The following is a 20,495-nucleotide window of genomic DNA, read 5'->3' on the forward strand; positions in this document are numbered from 1 at the left end:
TCTGTCCCGGGTCTATCCCGGTCTGTCCCAGGCTATCCCGGCTCTGTCCCGGTCTGTCCCAGGCTATCCCGGCTCTGTCCCGGGTCTATCCCGGTCTGTCCCAGGCTATCCCGGCTCTGTCCCGGGTCTGTCCCCTCTCCCCACGTGTCGCGATCCCCGCGGGGCCTCCAGGGCGGGGCCTATCGCTGACCACGCCCACCGTGCGTGAGAGCCACGCCCCTTCGCCCCCGAGGCCCCGCCCCCGGCGCGTCCCATTGGCCGCCGCGCCGTTACCCCCGCGCGGGTCTCGCGAGAGCCTGGCGCGCGGGGCGGGGGGAGCCCCAGCGCGAGCGGCGCCAGCGCGAGGACCCGGCCCGGCTCCCTCAGGTAACGGCGGCGCCGGCCCGGCGGGAGCGGGGCCGTCCCGAGCGCTTCCGCGGCGGCGGCGGCGGCGCCGGGGCAGCTCCGGGGGCGGCGGGAGCCCCGGCCGGCCCCTCCCCCCACAACTCTCCCCGGGTTTTCGTGCGGCGGCGGCTCCGCCCGCCCCGCCCCCGCGCTGAGTGGCAGCGCGCCGCGGCCAATCTCATCGCGCGCCGCCCCTGAGCGGCGGGAGCGGCGGCCAATGGCGGGCGAGGGAGGCGCCGCTATGCGGCCAAGCCCCGCCCTGGGGCGGGGCCGAGGAGCAGCGAGGGGCCCGGGCGGTGCCGGGGGGAGCCCCGGAATGGGGAGGGGGAACCGGGCTGAGAGAATGGGGCAGGGTCTGTGAGGGGCTGAGGGGAGCATCGGGGCTCCGTCCTCCCGGGGAGTGGGGAGGAGCTGGGCAGTGTTTGGGCAGCTGCGGTCGGTGCCTGCCCTGGCGCTGGGGAACGGAGCAGCAGCAGCAGCAGGGGCCGGGGGCTCTTCCTCCATATCGGGAATTGGGGGTTGAGGAGCTTGTTCTCCATCGGGGGGATTGAGGGCTGGGCTGGGGGCTGCGGGGCTCACCTGCACCCCAGTGAGGTGCAGGTGCAGGGTGGGCAGGGGGCTCAGAGCAGCGGGGTCCTTGGGGCAGGGTCCCTTCCCTGAGGAGGGGTCCCATTCCTGAGGAGGGGTCCCATCCCTGCTATCTGAAGAGGGGGTCCCATCTCTGAAGAGTGGTCCCATCCCGGGGTCCCATCCCTGCTATCTGAAGAGGGGGTCCCATCCCTGCTCGTTTCCGCTCCTGGGCCCAGCCCTGCTCCAGCTCCATCCCCAGCGGGCTCAGCTCCGCTCAGGGAAGGGTTTTGCTCCTGCTGCTCTGGGTTAGTTGGGGTTTCACTGGGCAGGCGCTCTCCCACAGCCCTGCCTGCTTTGGGAACCCAAACCCAGCCCTTTTCCTGTGAATTTGGGTGTCCTGGTGGTCCTGAGCTGTGGGACCGTGGGCACTTCCCCAGTGGGTTGTGTCCACCAGGAGTTCCGGCCTTTTCCCGGGATTCATCCGTGTTTTCCTGCATCCCCGGGCCGTGTCCGGAGCCCTGGCTGTCTGGGAGCAGGAGCAGGCTCTCACAAGCTCTGGGAATGCCGGACTCCCTCTGAGATTCCTCTCTCGCTGTGTCCAGGCTCTGTGACGCGCTTTGTTTCTGTTTTGTTTCTGCTTTCTCGGGGTTCCTCATTCCCGGGGCAGGTGCCTGTGCTGGGCGGGCGCTCCCGGGGCGCCGAGCACACCTGGGCAGGTGCCCACGCATGGCTCCGTGTGTCAGGGCAGCGGCTCTGCCTCGCCGCTGGCTGTGGGCTCCTTTCTGCCGCGTCCCACGTGGGGCTGCTGCGCCTGTTGGGGTTTGTTTATCCTCGCACTCGCTTGGGGCCTTCTCTTTCCTTCCCTTCTCTTTCCTTCCCTTCTCTTTCCTTCCCCTCCTCTTTCCTTCCCTTCTTTTTCCTTCCCCTTCTTTTTCTTTCCCTTTCTGTTTCTTTCCCCTTCTATTCCCATTCCTGGCACTGTGAATGGGGCCAGATTTCCCAAACTGTTTTTCCCCCCTCGTTCAGCACGAGCTGTGCTGCAGCCAGGACAGCTTGGGGGTGGTGAGGAATTCCCAAGGGGTGCTCCCCATCCTTGTCCCTCACCTTTCCTTTATTTTCCCATTTTTTTTGGCGTCTCCCTGTCCCCAAAATGCTCAGGATCCCTTTAGGGTGCCGGTGCTCCATCCCATAAAGTTCACTTGGAGTTGTGAGGTTCTGTGGGGGAACGGGGGCTTTGCTGCCCGCCAGAGCACAGCTCAAACCATGGATGCAGCGCCTGGGATTTCTGCAGACCCCCTTTCTGCAGACCCCCTTTTCTACAAACCCCCTTTCTGCAGTCCCTTCTGCCTGGAGCGTTTCTCTCTCCCCTCGGATTTTCAGGGCTGGTGCATCAAACATTGGCACCCTAAAAGCCTCCAGAAGCCGAATGGAGGGAAGTGCCCAGGTGGGATGGGATAACAACAGGTGGGACAGAATGTTTGTGTCGGTTTGGGGCTCCCTGTGTGCCCGGGCTCCGTTATTGGGGTTCATGGCAGGGTGGTTTATGTCCCTGTGTGCCCTGGCTCCGTTATTGGGGTTCATGGCAGGGTTCTTATCCGGGTGCCCGTTATCACCCCAGGCTCCCAGCCCTGACTTTGCTCTTCCCTTCAAACCCATCCCCACACGCACATCAGGCAGGGAAAATGTGTTCCAGCTCAGCTCGGGGCTCTCGTGCCTCGTTTGCAGCAGCTTTCATTGAAACAAGGGCTCTGAAGTGGTGAAATAATTTCAGGAAATGGGACTGGGGTTTCTGGGTCACTCAGGCATTTCCGAGGTAAAATACCGCTCCGCGCGCGGCCGAGCCGTAACTGCGGGGCCGGGCGGGCGCCGCGCTCCGCCGGGCCTCCCCTTGCTGCCCTAAAGCTGAGCGATTGCCCCGCGCTGCCGTAGATGTCGGCAGCGCCGAGATGGATTGCCCGCGCCGAGGCCGCCCCGGATCCTGCTGGGAAACGGATCGCTGCTCGGGGAGGAAAGCTTCCTTCTCCTGCTGTGTGGGGAGGAAACCTCCTGCAATGTGGGGAGGAAAGCTTCCTTCTCCTGCAGTGTGGGGAGGAAACCTTCCTTCTCCTGCAGTGTGGGGAGGAAACCTCCTGCAATGTGGGGAGGAAACCTTCCTCCTCCTGCAATGTGGGGAGGAAACCTTCCTTCTCCTGCAGTGTGGGGAGGAAACCTCCTGCAATGTGGGGAGGAAACCTTCCTTCTCCTGCGGCAATCTGGGCTGTGGGTGTGCCAGTCTGGGCTGTGGGTGTGCATTGTGCCTGGGTCAGGCACAGGGCGTGCGCTGGGGGCAGCCGGAGCTCCGGGTCTGACGGGGCTGGCAGATCCTGGAGGCGGCTCGGAGCTCCTGGAGGTGGGTCGGAGCTCCTTGGGGATGCTCAGAGCTCCTCAGGGACACGCAGAGCTCCCAGAGCTGTCTCGGAGCCTCTGGAGCTGTCTCGGAGCTCCTGGAGGTGTCTCGGAGCCTCTGGAGCTGTCTCGGAGCCTCTGGAGCTGTCTCGGAGCTCCTGGAGGTGTCTCGGAGCTCCTGGAGCTGTCTCAGAGCTCCTGGAGCTGTCTCGGAGCTCCTGGAGGTGTCTCGGAGCTCCTGGAGGTGTCTCGGAGCCTCTGGAGCTGTCTCGGAGCTCCTGGAGGTGTCTCGGAGCCTCTGGAGCTGTCTCGGAGCCTCTGGAGCTGTCTCGGAGCTTCTGGAGCTGTCTCGGAGCTCCTGGAGCTGTCTCAGAGCCTCTGGAGCTGTCTCAGAGCTCCTGGAGCTGTCTCGGAGCCCCCAGAGGTGTCTCAGAGCTCCTGGAGGTGTCTCGGAGCTCCTGGCAGACACTCGGAGCTCCTGGAGGTGTCTCGGAGCCTCTGGAGCTGTCTCGGAGCTCCTGGAGCTGTCTCGGAGCTCCTGGCAGACACTCGGAGCTCCTGGAGGTGTCTCAGAGCTCCTGGAGCTGTCTCGGAGCTCCTGGAGCTGTCTCGGAGCTCCTGGCAGACACTCGGAGCTCCTGGAGGTGTCTCAGAGCTCCTGGAGCTGTCTCGGAGCTCCTGGAGGTGTCTCGGAGCTCCTGGCAGACACTCGGAGCTCCTGGAGGTGTCTCAGAGCTCCTGGAGCTGTCTCGGAGCTCCTGGCAGACACTCGGAGCTCCTGGAGCTGTCTCGGAGCCTCTGGAGCTGTCTCGGAGCTCCTGGCAGACACTCGGAGCTCTGGAGGCCGCTCCAGCCTCAGGGACTCCCCTTGGCTCCGCAGGCCCCAGAGCCCCCGGCTGCCCCCAGACAGGGCCCAGGCGCTCCCAGTCGCTGTCCAGGGGCTCTGGCCGAGGCCAGGTCGGTGTCTGGCTTTGCTTTGGGGTGACAGCGCGGTGGCAATGCCCCTGTCCGTCCCCACATCGGGCCCTCTGCTCCTGGGGAGCTCCGGGACCCTCGGTGGGCTCACCTGAGGGCCAGGTGAGCGGCTCTGACAGCAGTGGGCTGCCCAAAGCTGTCCTAAGGCACTTCCCAGCAAGGAATGGGGGTTTGCGCATCTCCGACACCCCGCGGCTGTGGGTTTTGGCTTTTTGGGGATGCTCTCGGAGCCCGAGCACCCAGAAAGGCCCAGCCCGAGGGGCCTGGCTGAGGTTTCTGGTTAAACACGCTGTGGCCGGGGGGGATTCGTTTCCAGCGGGTTCCCTGCCAATATTCCAGTTTATACAGTTGGGTTTGCTTTGCTTTGTCAGGCCCGCGAAGCGTGAGGGTGTTGTGCCTCCAGAGCAGGTTTTATGGCCCGGGCTCTTGGCCTGCTTTCCCACACGACAGTTTTAAGCTCTCGCAGCATTCTGGTTACAAAGCAAACACTCTCCCTGCTTCCCTCACACCCCAAAATAGCTCCGGAGTCGGAGTTCGGGCCCAAGAGCCGCCCTGGGGGGGCCTCTCCCTGCAAAACTGAAAGGGTTTCGCAATTTCCATGGGTGGATCCGGGCGGGGAGAGGCAGCGAGAGCTGCGGGCACCCCGAGGGGCAGGAGCGGCCCTGGGCCCGGTGTGTGGAACTCGGGATTGTTCTGGTTGTTCTGAGGGGCAGGAGCGGCCCCGGGCTCGGTGTGTGCAGCTCTGGGCACCCCGAGGGGCAGGAGCGGCCCTGGGCCCGGTGTGTGGAACTCGGGATTGTTCTGAGGGGCAGGAGCGGCCCTGGGCCCGAAGTGCGGAACTCGAGATTGTTCTGATTGTTCTGAGGGACGAGGGACAGGAGCAGCCCTGGGAGCAGCCCCAGCCCGGTGCCCACAGCTCCAGCTCACCCCGAGGTCCCACAGCAGCAGGGATGAGGATGAGGATGAGGATGAGGATGAGGATGAGGGTGAGGATGAGGATGAGGATGAGGATGAGGATGAGGGTGAGGGACCCCGCTCCTGCTTTACCCTTGGATGTCTGAAGGAGCAGCTGGAGCTGTTGTTGCTCTCTCACATGAGGGTGGGTCACGGTGCTCACAGTCACCCTCAGGCTGGGGATGGGGACACCGGGCTGTGTCCCTGCCCTGTCAGGCGGCCCTGCTGACCCCAGCCCGTCCCAGCCTCGGGAAGCTCAGGGCTGGCCACGGCTGCCCTCAGGAAAACCACGGGAGCCTTTCCTGCCGGCCTCGGAGCACTCTGCTTCCTTCCTCGAGCGTTCAGGGGAAACCTCCGAGGCTCTGGAGAGCCGGGGCACAGGCCAGGGGCACAGCCTGGGGACAGGCCATGGGCACAGCCTGGGGACAGGCCAGGGGACAGTTCAGGGGCACAGACTGGGGACAGTGTTGGGGACAGGCCAGGGGCACAGCCTGGGGACAGGCCAGGGGACAGCCTGGGGACAGTGTTGGGGACAGGCCAGGGGCACAGCCTGGAGACAGTGTTGGGGACAGGCCAGGGGCACAGACTGGGGACAGTGTTGGGGACAGGCCAGGGGCACAGCCTGGAGACAGTGTTGAGGACAGGCCAGGGGCACAGACTGGGGACAGTTCAGAGGCACAGCCTGAGGACAGGCCAGGGGACAGTTCAGGGGCACAGCCTGGGGACAGTGTTGGGGACAGGCCAGGGGCGCAGACTGGGGACAGGCCAGGGGCACAGCCTGGGGACAGTGTTGGGGACAGGCCAGGGGCACAGACTGGGGACAGGCCAGGGGACAGTTCAGGGGCACAGACTGGGGACAGTGTTGGGGACAGTTCAGGGGCACAGTCTGGGGACAGTGCTGGGGACAGGCCAGGGGCACAGCCTGGGGACAGGCCAGGGGACAGTTCAGGGGCACAGCCTGGGGACAGTGTTGGGGACAGGCCAGGGGCACAGACTGGGGACAGGCCAGGGGACAGTTCAGGGGCACAGACTGGGGACAGTGTTGGGGACAGTCCGGGGGCACAGCCTGGGGACAGGCCAGGGGCACAGACTGGGGACAGGCCAGGGGCACAGTCTGGGGACAGTGCTGGGGACAGGCCAGGGGCACAGCCTGGGGACAGGCCGGGGACAGTTCAGGGGCACAGCCTGGGGACAGTGTTGGGGACAGGCCAGGGGCACAGACTGGGGACAGGCCAGGGGACAGTTCAGGGGCACAGACTGGGGACAGTGTTGGGGACAGTCCGGGGGCACAGCCTGGGGACAGGCCAGGGGCACAGACTGGGGACAGGCCAGGGGCACAGTCTGGGGACAGTGCTGGGGACAGGCCAGGGGCACAGCCTGGGGACAGGCCAGGGGACAGTTCAGGGGCACAGCCTGGGGACAGTGTTGGGGACAGGCCAGGGGCACAGACTGGGGACAGGCCAGGGGCACAGCCTGGGGACAGTGCTGGGGACAGGCCAGGGGCACAGTCTGGGGACAGTGTTGGGGACAGGCCAGGGGCACAGCCTGGGGACAGGCCAGGGGCACAGAGTGGGGGACACAGCCCGAGGGCACAGCCTGGGGACAGTGCTGGGGACAGGCCAGGGGCACAGACTGGGGACAGGCCAGGGGCACAGAGTGGGGGACACAGCCCGAGGGCACAGCTTGGGACGCAGCCCTGTGCTTCCTTGTGCTTTCTCCTCGCGGCTGTTAATGGCAGCCGGGCCGCCTCCCCTCGCCGCTGCTCCCCAGCGCGGCCCGGGGCCGGCCCCGGGGTTTGTGTGCTCTGCTGGAGGCCGCTCCGGCCCCGAGCCGCAGCCATCCATAATAATCCGGTTTATTGTGGCTCTCCGTGCTCTCCCCCTGGCCGTGCTCGGGGCTGGGCCGGTGCCCGGAGCGCCGTTTGTGTTTGAATGGGTTTGTTTGTGCTGCTGGCACGGCTCCCGGGCTGGCACGGCCGCCCTGAGGAGCGGGGCTGGGCCAAGAGTTAACCCTACAGAGCTGGGCTGGGCCAGGAGTTAACCCTGCAGAGCTGGGCTGGCCAGGAGTTAACCCTACAGAGCTGGGCTGGCCAGGAGTTAACCCTGCAGAGCTGGGCTGGGCCAGGAGTTAACCCTACAGAGCGGGGCTGGGCCAGGAGTTAACCCTACAGAGCGGGGCTGGGCCAAGAGTTAACCCTACAGAGCTGGGCTGGCCAGGAGTTAACCCTGCAGAGCAGGGCTGGCCAGGAGTTAACCCTACAGAGCTGGGCTGGCCAGGAGTTAACCCTACAGAGCTGGGCTGGCCAAGAGTTAACCCTACAGAGCGGGGCTGGCCAGGAGTTAACCCTACAGAGCTGGGCTGGCCAGGAGTTAACCCTGCAGAGCTGGGCTGGGCCAGGAGTTAACCCTACAGAGCGGGGCTGGGCCAGGAGTTAACCCTACAGAGCTGGGCTGGGCCAAGAGTTAACCCTACAGAGCTGGGCTGGCCAGGAGTTAACCCTGCAGAGCAGGGCTGGCCAGGAGTTAACCCTACAGAGCTGGGCTGGGCCAAGAGTTAACCCTACAGAGCTGGGCTGGCCAAGAGTTAACCCTACAGAGCGGGGCTGGCCAAGAGTTAACCCTACAGAGCTGGGCTGGCCAGGAGTTAACCCTGCAGAGCTGGGCTGGCCAGGAGTTAACCCTGCAGAGCTGGGCTGGCCAGGAGTTAACCCTACAGAGCTGGGCTGGGCCAAGAGTTAACCCTACAGAGCTGGGCTGGGCCAAGAGTTAACCCTACAGAGCTGGGCTGGCCAGGAGTTAACCCTGCAGAGCGGGGCTGGCCAGGAGTTAACCCTACAGAGCTGGGCTGGGCCAAGAGTTAACCCTACAGAGCTGGGCTGGGCCAAGAGTTAACCCTACAGAGCTGGGCTGGCCAGGAGTTAACCCTGCAGAGCGGGGCTGGCCAGGAGTTAACCCTACAGAGCTGGGCTGGGCCAAGAGTTAACCCTACAGAGCTGGGCTGGCCAAGAGTTAACCCTACAGAGCGGGGCTGGCCAAGAGTTAACCCTACAGAGCGGGGCTGGCCAGGAGTTAACCCTACAGAGCGGGGCTGGGCCAGGAGTTAACCCTACAGAGCGGGGCTGGCCAGGAGTTAACCCTACAGAGCTGGGCTGGCCAAGAGTTAACCCTGCAGAGCTGGGCTGGCCAAGAGTTAACCCTACAGAGCTGGGCTGGGCCAAGAGTTAACCCTACAGAGCGGGGCTGGCCAAGAGTTAACCCTACAGAGCGGGGCTGGGCCAAGAGTTAACCCTACAGAGCGGGGCTGGCCAAGAGTTAACCCTACAGAGCGGGGCTGGGCCAAGAGTTAACCCTACAGAGCTGGGCTGGCCAGGAGTTAACCCTACAGAGCTGGGCTGGCCAAGAGTTAACCCTACAGAGCGGGGCTGGCCAGGAGTTAACCCTACAGAGCTGGGCTGGGCCAAGAGTTAACCCTACAGAGCGGGGCTGGCCAGGAGTTAACCCTACAGAGTGGGGCTGGCCAGGAGTTAACCCTACAGAGCTGGGCTGGCCAGGAGTTAACCCTACAGAGCTGGGCTGGCCAGGAGTTAACCCTACAGAGCGGGGCTGGCCAGGAGTTAACCCTACAGAGTGGGGCTGGCCAGGAGTTAACCCTACAGAGCTGGGCTGGCCAGGAGTTAACCCTACAGAGCTGGGCTGGCCAGGAGTTAACCCTACAGAGCTGGGCTGGCCAGGAGTTAATCCCATGGAGCTGGGATTGAATTAACCCCATGGAGCTGGGCTGGCCAGGAGTTAACCCTACAGAGCGGGGCTGGCCAGGAGTTAACCCTACAGAGCTGGGCTGGGCCAAGAGTTAACCCTACAGAGCGGGGCTGGCCAAGAGTTAACCCTACAGAGCTGGGCTTGGCTGGCACTCGCTGGGCTCAGAATTAACCCTACAGAGCTGGGCTGGGATGGCGCTCGCTGGGCTCCGAGTTAACCCCATGGAGCTGGGCTGGCGCTCCTGGGCTCTGAGAATTAACCCGGCCCGGTTTGTGCCTCCTCAGGCCCAGCCCGTTTTTGGGAGGCGGCTCTCGCAGCCCTGCTGGGTTTGGTTCGTGCTTGGTGCAGCCCTCAGCTTTGATTGTGTGGTCACGTTAATGTGGAGTTTATCCTCGTGGTTTACGGGCATAGCCCAGAGCTGTGGTGGAGAGGGATCTGTCCCGGAGAGGGATCCCTGCTGGCTCAGAACAGTGTCTGCATCTCCCCGAGTATTCTTTGGGGCCTGCAGCATTCCCAGTGCAATTCCCAGGGCAATCCCAGTGCAGTTCTCAGTGCAGTTCCCAGTACAATTCCCAGTTCATTCCCAGCTCGTTCCCAGCGCATTCCTGCCCATCCCGCAGTGCCCAGCTGCAATCCCCGGGCACCAGCCTTCCCGCAGCGGGAATGTCACGTGCCAGGACAACAATAGAACTTTATTTTTAGAGCGTTTCCAGCTCCGTGCCCGGCATTCAGCAGGGCCGAGCTCCAGGCAGTTCCTTCCGTCCCCACGCTGAGGGTGAAGGAAAGGTGATTTTCGCTGTTTGGTGGCATTTCTCACGGGGATCGAGGCGCTGCAGGAGCCACAGCTGGGTTTGCAGTGAAGGAGAAATCCCCAAATCCCTGCGGGAGAAATCCCCAAATTCCTGGGGGAGAAATCCCCAAATCCTGGGGGAGAAATCCCCAAATTCCTGGGGGAGAAACCCCCAAACTCTGGGGGAGAAATCCCCAAAATCCCTGGGGGAGAAATCCCCAAATCCTGGGGGAGAAATCCCCAAAATCCTGCCGGAGAAATCCCCAAATCCCTGGGGGAGAAATCCCCAAAATCCTGGGGGAGAAATCCCCAAATCCTGCCGGAGAAATCCCCAAATCCCTGGGGGAGAAATCCCCAAAATCCTGGGGGAGAAATCCCCAAATCCTGGGGGAGAAATCCCCAAAATCCTGCCGGAGAAATCCCCAAAATCCTGGGGGAGAAATCCCAAATTTCTTGGGAGAAACCCCAAATTCCTGGGGGAGAAAAACATCCTCCTGGAGCTCCCCCAGACCAATCTGCCTTTCCCTGTTCCCAGAGCGTGCCAGTGCCACCCCAGCAGTGCCAACGCCATGCCAGGGCTGCCGGGAGAGAGCTCCCAGCCCCAACCAGCTCCTGCCTCGGCCTCTTCCTGAGCACAGGATTTATGGAGGGAATTCATCCCGGCTAAACGTGACATAAATCTGAGCACACGTGTGTGTGTGTGTGTGTCCTGTGTGTGCTGTGTGTGCTGCGCAGCCAGGGGCGGCTGGGTCCTGCTTTGGGAATGGGGGGATCAGTCAAATCCTGCTTTGGGGATGGGGGGATCAGCTGGATCCTGCTTTGGGAATGGTGGCATCATTTAAATCCTGCTTTGGGAATGGTGGGATTGGTCAAATCCTGCTTTGGGAATGGTGGCATCATTTAAATCCTGCTTTGGGAATGGTGGGATTGGTCAAATCCTGCTTTGGGAATGGTGGCATCATTTAAATCCTGCTTTGGGAATGGTGGGATCAGTTAAATCCTGCTTTGGGAATGGTGGCATCATTTGGAGCGGGGGATCCCCGGGATCAGCCGGATCCACGCACAGCTCCGCTGTCCCCTCCAGGCCTGGGCAGGGTTTGTCCTTGCTGCTGTCCCTGCTCTGCCGTCTCCCGTGTCCCTTTTGGGGTTCCTGGCCCGCTGCTGTGTTCGGGTGCCTTTGTTCCCCCTGGGCCGGGCTCTGGCCGCCAGCCCGTGCCCCTGGTGACAGGGACATTCATCCCCATTGCTGCCGGTGACAGGGACATTCATTTATCCCCATCGCCGGCAGTGACAGGGACATTTATCCCCATTGCTGTCCGCACTGCCCCCGGGGTTTGGCTGTGTAAATCCAGCCCCAAACCCAGCCCAGCATCCCTGCCTGGTGGGATCCCAGCTCTGTGAATCCAGCCCCAAACCCAGCCCCTAACCCAGCCCCAAACCCAGCACGGGGCTCTGCCTGGTGGGATCCCAGCTCTGTGAATCCAGCCCCAAACCCAGCCCCTAACCCAGCCCAGCATCTCTGCCTGGTGGGATCCCGGCTGTGAATCCAGCCCCAAACCCAGCACGGGGCCCTGCCTGGTGGGATCCCAGCTCTGTGAATCCAGCCCCAAACCCAGCCCCTAACCCAGCCCCTAACCCAGCCCAGCATCTCTGCCCTGGTGGGATCCCGGCTCTGTGAATCCAGCCCCAAACCCAGCACGGGGCTCTGCCTGGTGGGATCCCGGCTCCTCTCCCACCCTGCCGGGGCTGTGGGCAGCGATTCCCCTCCTGCAGCAGAGGATCAGCGGCTCTGTTCGTTCCCAGCGGCTCGTTGATCCCTTCCCGCTGTCCCTGCCGCATTCCCGGAGCTCCTTTCTCGCACAGCTCCCAAAAATACCGACCCTGGGGCTGTGCTGTGAGTGCGAACGAAGTGCAAACAGCACTGCTTTATCACATCTCTCTGAAATCCTGCTCTAAAATACCAGTGCGTGGAGCAGGGAGCCGTCATTCCCAGTTTGAGTCTGGGGGGGAGGGTTTTGCTTTATTTACTCTTATTTTTTATTAATGAGAGCAGCTTCACTTGTAGCATAATAGGAGAGAGTGTTTTGTTATCCTTGGCTGTAATCCGTGATAAACTGCCCCTGCCATCAGCCTTGTAGTTTACCCACTGGGGAGCCCGATTATTGCCTTGTAAAACGGAGCACCACTCCTATAATCCCTTAATTAATTAAATGACAAATTTTAGCTCTCTCCCATTGAAAATATAACCGGCGCAGAGAGAGGCCGTGGATTTATTGGACGGCTGCTCGCTCGCACTTTGTTTTCCGTGCATTGCCGCTGTCCCCGCTGGTTTGTTTGTGCTGGGGCATCCCCGGGCTGGCTCCGAGCATCCCCGGGGTCCCAGGGTGTGCCCTGGCCCCACAGCATCCCTGTGCCTTCTGTTTGTGGGGAAAACTCTGCTCCATCCCTGTGCCTTCTGTTTGTGGGGAAAACTCTGCTCCATCCCTGTGCCTTCCGTTTGTGGGGAAAACTCTGCTCCATCCCTGTGCCTTCTGTTTGTGGGGAAAACTCTGCTCCATCCCTGTGCCTTCCGTTTGTGGGGAAAACTCTGCTCCATCCCCTTTCCTTCTGTTTGTGGAGAAAACTCTGCTCCATCCCTGTGCCTTCTGTTTGTGGGGAAAACTCTGCTCCATCCCCTTTCCTTCTGTTTGTGGGGAAAACTCTGCTCCATCCCTGTGCCTTCTGTTTGTGGGGAAAACTCTGCTCCATCCCCTTTCCTTCTGTTTGTGGGGAAAACTCTGCTCCATCCCTGTGCCTTCCGTTTGTGGGGAAAACTCTGCTCCATCCCCTTTCCTTCTGTTTGTGGAGAAAACTCTGCTCCATCCCTGTGCCTTCTGTTTGTGGGGAAAACTCTGCTCCATCCCCTTTCCTTCTGTTTGTGGGGAAAACTCTGCTCCATCCCCTTTCCTTCTGTTTGTGGGGAAAACTCTGCTCCATCCCTGTGCCTTCCGTTTGTGGGGAAAACTCTGCTCCACCCCTGTGCCTTCCGTTTGTGGGGAAAACTCTGCTCCATCCCTGTGCCTTCTGTTTGTGGGGAAAACTCTGCTCCATCCCCTTTCCTTCTGTTTGTGGGGAAAACTCTGCTCCATCCCTGTGCCTTCCGTTTGTGGGGAAAACTCTGCTCCATCCCTGTGCCTTCTGTTTGTGGGGAAAACTCTGCTCCATCCCTGTGCCTTCTGTTTGTGGGGAAAACTCTGCTCCATCCCCTTTCCTTCTGTTTGTGGGGAAAACTCTGCTCCATCCCCTTTCCTTCTGTTTCTGGGGAAAACTCTGCTCCTTTTCCTGCTGTTTGTGGGGAAAACGAGGGGGGACAGGTGGAGCTGTGCTTGGGGGGGGGGGGGCTGTGCTGCTGTCCCCACCTCGGGATGTGACACCCGTGGGTGCTGCAGGTGCCCAGGGAAGCTCCCACCCCTTCCCAGGTTCCCTTCCAGCTGTAAAATCCCAAAAACCCACCCAGTCCCTCCCAAATCCTGAACACGGGCCGGGATGATTCCGTCCACAGCAGAGGGGTGGCTCCCGCGGGTGCTGTGGGGATTTTTGGGGCCGTTTAAGCATTTCTGTCCCTTCTCTGCTCCCCAGGCCGTGCAGGATGGGTGACGACCGGCCCTTCGTGTGCAGCGCCCCGGGCTGCGGACAGGTACGGCCCTGGGGGCTGCTCTGGGGGCTGCTGGGTGGGGCTGGGGGCTGCTCTGTGGGATTGGGGGCTGCTCTGGGGTCAGGGTTTGGTCTAATGGCATTTTGGCTCCTTTGGCTTTGGGGTCTGGTCTGATGAGATTTTGGCTGCTTTGGGATTTGGTCTCATGGGATTTTGGCTGCTTTGCGGTCAGGGTTTGGTCCCGTGGGATTTCGGCACCTTTGGCTTTGGGGTTGAGGTTTGGTCTAGTGCGATTTTGCCTGCTTTGGATTTGGGGTTGGGGCTTGGTCTAATGGCATTTTAGCTAGTTTGGGTTTGGGCTTTAATGGGATTTTGGCCGTTTTGGTTTGGGCTTTAATGGGATTTTGGCCGTTTTGGTTTGGGCTTTAATGGGATTTTGGTTTAACGGGACTGTGGCGGGTTCATCCCCGAGCCAGAGCGCTCCGAGCTGCCGCTCCAGGGATCCCAGGGGGGAAAGCAGCCCCTGGATCTGCGGGGTGCAAACCCGGCCGGGGCTCCCAGCAGAGCCCCTGGATCAGCTGGGGCTGTTCCTCTCGCAGGGATTAACCCAGGGCCCGGCAGGGCCGGGGCTCCCGTTCCCTCTGGAGCAGCTGGGAATGTGACAGGTGACAGAGACGGTCCCCAGAACGCTATTTTGGGATGGGCTCCTTCCGTGCCGTGCCCTGCGGGAACTGCTGCTGCTCCTTCAGCCTCTCCTTCCCATCCCCTTGGCCTCCTGTTTGTGGGGAAAACTCTGCCCCATCCCATTTTCCTTCTGTTTATGGGGGAAACTCTGCTCCTTCTCCTGCTGTTTGTGGGGAAAACTCTGCCCCATCCCATTTTCCTTTTGTTTCCATGGAAAACGTCCCAAAGCTGAGCTCGGGGGTCCCTGGCAGTTGGTACTGGGGCAACTGGGGGATGATGGAATTGCTGCTGATTTAGTGGGATCTGCTGGATACTGGGGGATCATGGCATTCCTGCTGGTTTAATGGGATTTGCTGGACACTGGGGGATCGTGGAATTCCTCCTGGTTTATTGAGATCTGCTGGATACTGGGGCATGATTGAATTCCTGCTGGTTTAATGGAATCCCTGCTGGATACTGGAATTCCTGCTGGTTTAAAATCACATATTTAGGGTTTCCCAGCTTTCTGCTCATTGTGGCACGAGCCTCACCCAGATCCCCCTTGCAGGTGAACTTCCTCCTTTTGCCTTTTCTTTTTTTTTTCCTTTTTTTTGTCTTTTTTCTTCTTTTTTTTTTTTTTTTTTTTGGAGGCTGCTCTTTATCTGAAACTTCTTTGCCTGTGAAATTGCGCAGGCCATTTATAAAATGTATTAGCTGTGTTTGAGCACTTAATGGTGTGAGCCCTTCAATCACGCAGCCCTAAAATCGGCTTCAAACAAGCAATTAAGGCAAACAACAATGTATTTAAATTTAATCTCCCACAATCTCCCACAAATGACATATAAAGGTGGCTGCTTCCTCCTCTGGCTGTTCCAGCCTGCTGCTTATGGGTAATTCCGACAATTCCTCATGTTAATATGGAAATGCTGGAATCCTGGCAATTCCGAGCGGGTGATTCATGGGGATCCGGCCTGACCTCGGGGCCGCTGCTGCTCCCAGGACGTCCTTCAGAGCAGGGCAGGGCTGGGCTGGGCTGGGATTGGGGATCCAGGGATGGGATGGGATGGGATGGAAATCAGAGATCCAGGACTGGGATGGCATCAGGGAATGTCCTGGGGTGGCTTCATGATTCCCCCAGCAGCTGCTTGCTTCCCTCTGTAGCTGACACCAGCCCCATCTTTTGTGCCCTAAACCCCTTTTCCCTCCATTTTTCCTCTTTTTTTTCCCCTCTTTTTTCCTCCTTTTTTAACTCTTTTTTCCTCCCTTTTTCCTCCTCTTTTCCTTCCCTTTTTCCTTCCCTTTTTCCATCCTTCTTCCTTTTCTCCCTCCCTTTCCCCCTCCTTTTTCCTCCCTTTTTTCTTCGCTTGTCCTCCTTTTCCCCTCCTTTTTCCTTCCCTTTTTCCTTCCCTTTTTCCTCCCTTTTTCCCCCCATTTTCCCTCCTTTTCCCCTCCTTTCCCCCCCTCACTTTCCCCTCCTTTTCTCTTTCCCTTTTCCCCCCATTTCCCCCCCATTTCCCCCCCCATTTCCCGTTCCCGTTTCCTTGCAGGATCAGCCGCCGGGGCAGGGGCAGCCGCTCCATCCGCGGTCACGCCGCGCTCCGTGCGTGCCGCGGGGCTCGGCGGGGCTGTGAACACGTTAAACATGTTTGGGTTGCCAGGGCTGCGGGGGGAGATTTCTATTCCGGGACCCTCCCGCTCCGTGCCGGGCTGGCACAGCTGCGATTCCGGCCCCCGCCCGGCTCGGGTGTCCGGAGCGCCGCGGGGACAGGGGGAGAATCACCCGGACCTTGAACCGGGAACGGGCTGGGAATGAACCGGGAACGGGCTGGGAATGAACCGGGAACGGGCTGGGAACGGGCTGGGAACGAACCGGGAACGGGCTGGGAATGAACCGGGAGCGGGGCAGGGGGAGCTGGGGCTGTTGCTGCCCCCAGAACGGCCCTGGGAGCCGGGATTCCCTGGTGACATCAATCCAGGGGCTCTCACCCCCAAAGCTCTCAATTCTGTGGGTTTTGTGCTGCTGTCACCCCAAAGCTCTCAATTCTGTGGGTTTTGTGCTGCTAATCACCCCCAAAGCTCTCAATTCTGTGGGTTTTGTGCTGCTAATCACCCCCAAAGCTCTCAGTTCTGTGGGTTTTGTGCTGCTGTCACCCCCAAACCTCCCAGTTCTGCTGATCACCTCAAATCTCTGAATTCCAAGCGCTGTCACCCCAAAGCTCTCAGTTCTGGGTGCTGCTGATCACCCCAAAGCTCTCAATTCCAGCCACTCCAGGGGCTGAGAGCTGGGACTGGGGGTGTTCCATCAGCTCCGCCTCGTTAATTAGGGAATTAAACCTTCAGGTTAGGGGAATTGGGGAATAAAAAAACCTTGAGGTTTGGGGGAATTAAACCTTCAGGTTTGGGGAGATTGGGGAATAAAACCTTGAGGTCAGGGGGAATTAAACCTTGAGGTTAGGGGGGATTTGTGCTCTGCTGTTGGAATTGGGAGCTCAGAATTAAACCTTCAGGTTAGGGGGAAATGGGAATTAAACCTTGAGGTTAGGGGGAATTAAACCTTCAGGTTAGGGGGAATTGGCATTGTACCTTCAGTTTAGGGGGAATTTGGGAATTAAACCCTCAGATTTGGGGAAATTGGGATTGTACCTTCAGTTTAGGGGGAATTTGGGAATTAAACCCTCAGATTTGGGGAAATTGGGAATTAAACCTTCAGTTTAGGGGGAATTTGGGAATTAAACCCTCAGATTTGGGGGAATTGGCATTGTACCTTCAGTTTAGGGGGAATTTGGGAATTAAACCCTCAGATTTGGGGAAATTGGGATTGTACCTTCAGTTTAGGGGGAATTTGGGAATTAAACCCTCAGATTTGGGGAAATTGGGAATTAAACCTTCAGTTTAGGGGGAATTCGGGCGCTGCTGTTGGCCCTGGGAGCTGTGCCCAGCTCTGTGCAGTGGGACAGCTCCGCCTCATTAATTAGGACATTAAACCTCGGTCTGGCTCATTAAGGCCCCCAGAGCACAGCTCTGGGGCTGCCTCGGGAGCTTTCCCCACGTCTGTAGAACGGCCCCAGAGCCCCCCAGGAACCCAGCGGGGGCCGCCTGGGGGCTCCAGGCTCTCCTGGGCGTCCTCCTGCAGCAGCTTCCCTGTCGGTGAACCTGCGCGGGCACCCCCGCTGCCCAGGGCAGCGCCGGGGCCTGGCACTGAGTATACGGAATATACGGAATATACAGAATGCCCTGAACATATAGAATATACAGAACATATGGAATGCATTGAATATACAGAATATATGGAATATACTGAATATACGGAATATATGGAATATACTGAATATACAGAATATATGGAATATACGCAATGTACTGAATATGCTGAAGATATGGAATATACTGAATATACAGAATATTTGGAATATGTGCAATATGCTGAATATACGCAATATACTGAATATGCTGAATATATGGAATATACTGGATATACCAAATATACCGAATATGCTGAATATATGGAATATACTGAATGTATGGAATATGCTGAATATACAGAGTACACTGAATATATTGGATATATGGAATATATTGAAAATACTGAATATATTGAATATACTGTATATGCTGAATATACAGAATATACTGAATATATAGAATACACTAAATATATTGAATATACAGAATATACCGAATATATAGAATATACAGAATATACCGAATATACTGAATATATAGAATATACTGAATATACCAAATATATTGAATATACTGAGTATACAGAATATACTGAATATACTGCATATACAGCATATACTAAATATACAGAATATACTGAATACCCTGAGCAGGGAGCACGGCTTCCCCAGCCCTGCCCTCCGCAGCGTTTCCCTTTGCAGGGCACACAAATCATCCTGCAGCCCCAATTGCAGAGCTCCAGTTATCCAGGCCATTTCCTCAGACAGTCGTTTGCTTTTTAAACCCCCCGTAATTTGCCAATTTATTTCCCCCAAACCCTTGCTCGGAGGTGCTGCTTTGTGCAGCGTCCAGGGCACGCCGAGCCCAGAACTTTTCACCAGGCCAGAAAATGATTTTTTTTATTTTTTTCCCCTCTCCCTTCTTGCCGGTTTATTGTATCCTCTTATCTTGTCATATAATAGAAATAATGTTTATGGCGTGGAGCCTCGGCATCACTTGGCATTTAACCAAGCTCAAAAGCAGTTTATTGCTTTGTATACTCTGCTGCCATGGCCATTATCCCTTAAATCTCTATTGCCCGGTAATGGATGGGGCCCGGGCTGCTGCTGCCATTGGCTGGGCTGGGCTGAGGGGCTGCGCAGCCCAAAACGTGTGGGTCGTTCCCGTTATGGGGTCTGAGAGGGGATAACAGCCCAAAACGTGTGGGTCGTTCCCTTTATGGGGTCTGAGAGGGGAGAGCAGCCCAAACCAGGAGGGTCGTTCCCTTTATTCACCCCTGAGTTATAGAGTCAGAGAGGAGAGAGCAGCCCAGACCGTGGGGGTTATCCCCTTTATTCACCCCAGAATTTTGGGGTCTGACAGGGCAGAGCAGCCCAGACCGTGAGCATTGTCCCCTTTATTCACCCCAGAATTTTGGGGTCTGACAGGGGAGAGCGGCCCAGACCGTGGGGGTTATCCCCTTTATTCACCCCAGAATTTTGGGGTCTGACAGGGCAGAGCAGCCCAGACCGTGAGCATTGTCCCCTTTATTCACCCCAGAATTTTGGGGTCTGACAGGGCAGAGCGGCCCTTTCCCCTTGCCAGGCAGCGGGGAGCTCCCCCTGGCTCTGCTGTGGGGTGGCACTGTGCCCCCCGGCCTGGCTGCTCCGGGGTGTCCAGTGTGGGGTTCCCAGTTTGGGGTGTCCAGTGTGGGGTGTCCACTGTGGGGTGTCCTGTGTGGGGTTCCCAGTTTGGGGTTCCCAGTTTGGGGTGTCCAGTGTGGGGTGTCCTGTGTGGGGTGTCCTGTGTGGGGTTCCCAGTGTGGGGTGTCCAGTGTGGGGTTCCCAGTTTGGGATTCCTTGTGTGGGATTCCCAGTTTGGGGTTTCCAGTTTGTGGTTTCCAGTGTGGAGTTCCCAGTTTGGGGTGTCCAATTTGGGATTCCCAGTTTGGGGTTCCCAGTTTGGCGTTTCCAGTTTGGGATTCCCAGTTCAGAATTTCCAGTCTGGGAGTTCCAGTGTGGGATCTGCAGTGTGCAGACTGGGAGCAGCTCCTGTGGCAGCAGCTGCAGCGCTGCACTGGTGGGCCCTGCACGGGTGGCAGCAGCTGCAGCCCTGCACTGGTGGGCCCTGCACGGGTGGCAGCAGCTGCAGCCCTGCACTGGTGGGCCCTGCACGGGTGGCAGCAGCTGCAGCGCTGCACTGGTGGGAGCTGCAGGCCCTGCACTGGTGGGCCCTGCACGGGTGGCAGCAGCTGCAGGCCCTGCACTGGTGGGCCCTGCACGGGTGGCAGCAGCTGCAGCGCTGCACTGGTGGGAGCTGCAGGCCCTGCACTGGTGGGAGCTGCATGGGTGGCAGCAGCTGCAGCCCTGCACTGGTGGGCCCTGCACGGGTGGCAGCAGCTGCAGCGCTGCACTGGTGGGAGCTGCAGGCCCTGCACTGGTGGGAGCTGCATGGGTGGCAGCAGCTGCAGGCCCTGCACGGGTGGCAGCAGCTGCAGCGCTGCAGGGCAGCGGGGCTGCTCCAGGCGCTCCAGGGCGCTCCTGGCAGGAGTTGGCTGAATTTTGGGCCGTAACTCGGGGCTGCCGGCAGAGCCCGGCCGGCTCCCCCAGCTCTCGCCAAGGTGTTTTTGGAGGTGGGCAGGGGGAAGGCTGATTTTGAATAATAATAAGCTTGGGAAGGCATCTGAAACCAGTAAACGTTTATTTTTTACACTCCTATAACTTAAAAACGGCCAAACCAATTTAAACCAAATTGGATAATAAAAAATATTGCTCCTAGGCTGAGCCCCTGTTTGCCAAGTTCCAGCCTAGAATGAATTTTTATGGCCAAATTATAAACCCCCTAGAAATGAAGGTTTAAAATGGAAATGTTGACAGACCTTTAACTACAAAAGCACCGTAATAGAACTTCTTTTTTTCTAAAATGGCCGGTTTAAAATATAATTAAGACTTAAATATTATTTAATAGCCGCATTTCCTGTAAGTTAAAATCTTTATCATTCCTCTGGCCGGGATTCCTTGGCAGTTCTTGGAAGCGTTTCTGTGGCGGGAGCGCGGGCGGGACACGGGACACGGCCCCGGGGCTGGAAATGGGGCTGGAAATGGGGCTGGGCAATGGGGCTGGGCAATGGGGCTGGGCACAGCAGTGGGGCTGGGCACAGCAGTGGGACTGGGCATGGGGCTGGACACAACAGTGGGGCTGGACACAACAGTGGGGCTGG

The 20,495-nt window shown here is 59.0% G+C and overlaps 1 protein-coding gene across 1 annotated transcript in view; it reads left to right on the top strand.

Moving 5' to 3' along the window:
* Positions 1 to 308: 308 nt before the first annotated feature.
* The window catches only part of LOC128949881 (cyclic AMP-dependent transcription factor ATF-7-like), a 51,303-nt gene continuing 31,116 nt past the window's right edge, over positions 309 to 20,495 (top strand). The window contains exons 1-2 of the mRNA XM_054294753.1: positions 309 to 366; positions 13,435 to 13,492. Coding sequence (XP_054150728.1) covers positions 13,445 to 13,492 — 48 coding nt within the window. The 5' untranslated portion in view covers positions 309 to 366; positions 13,435 to 13,444. The remainder of the gene's footprint in view (positions 367 to 13,434; positions 13,493 to 20,495) is intronic.

This window comes from Melozone crissalis, unplaced genomic scaffold (genome assembly GCF_028551555.1).
Source record: "Melozone crissalis strain CALT ecotype California unplaced genomic scaffold, PUWL_Pcris_2 ptg000322l_1, whole genome shotgun sequence".
Classification (NCBI taxonomy): Eukaryota; Metazoa; Chordata; class Aves; order Passeriformes; family Passerellidae; genus Melozone; species Melozone crissalis.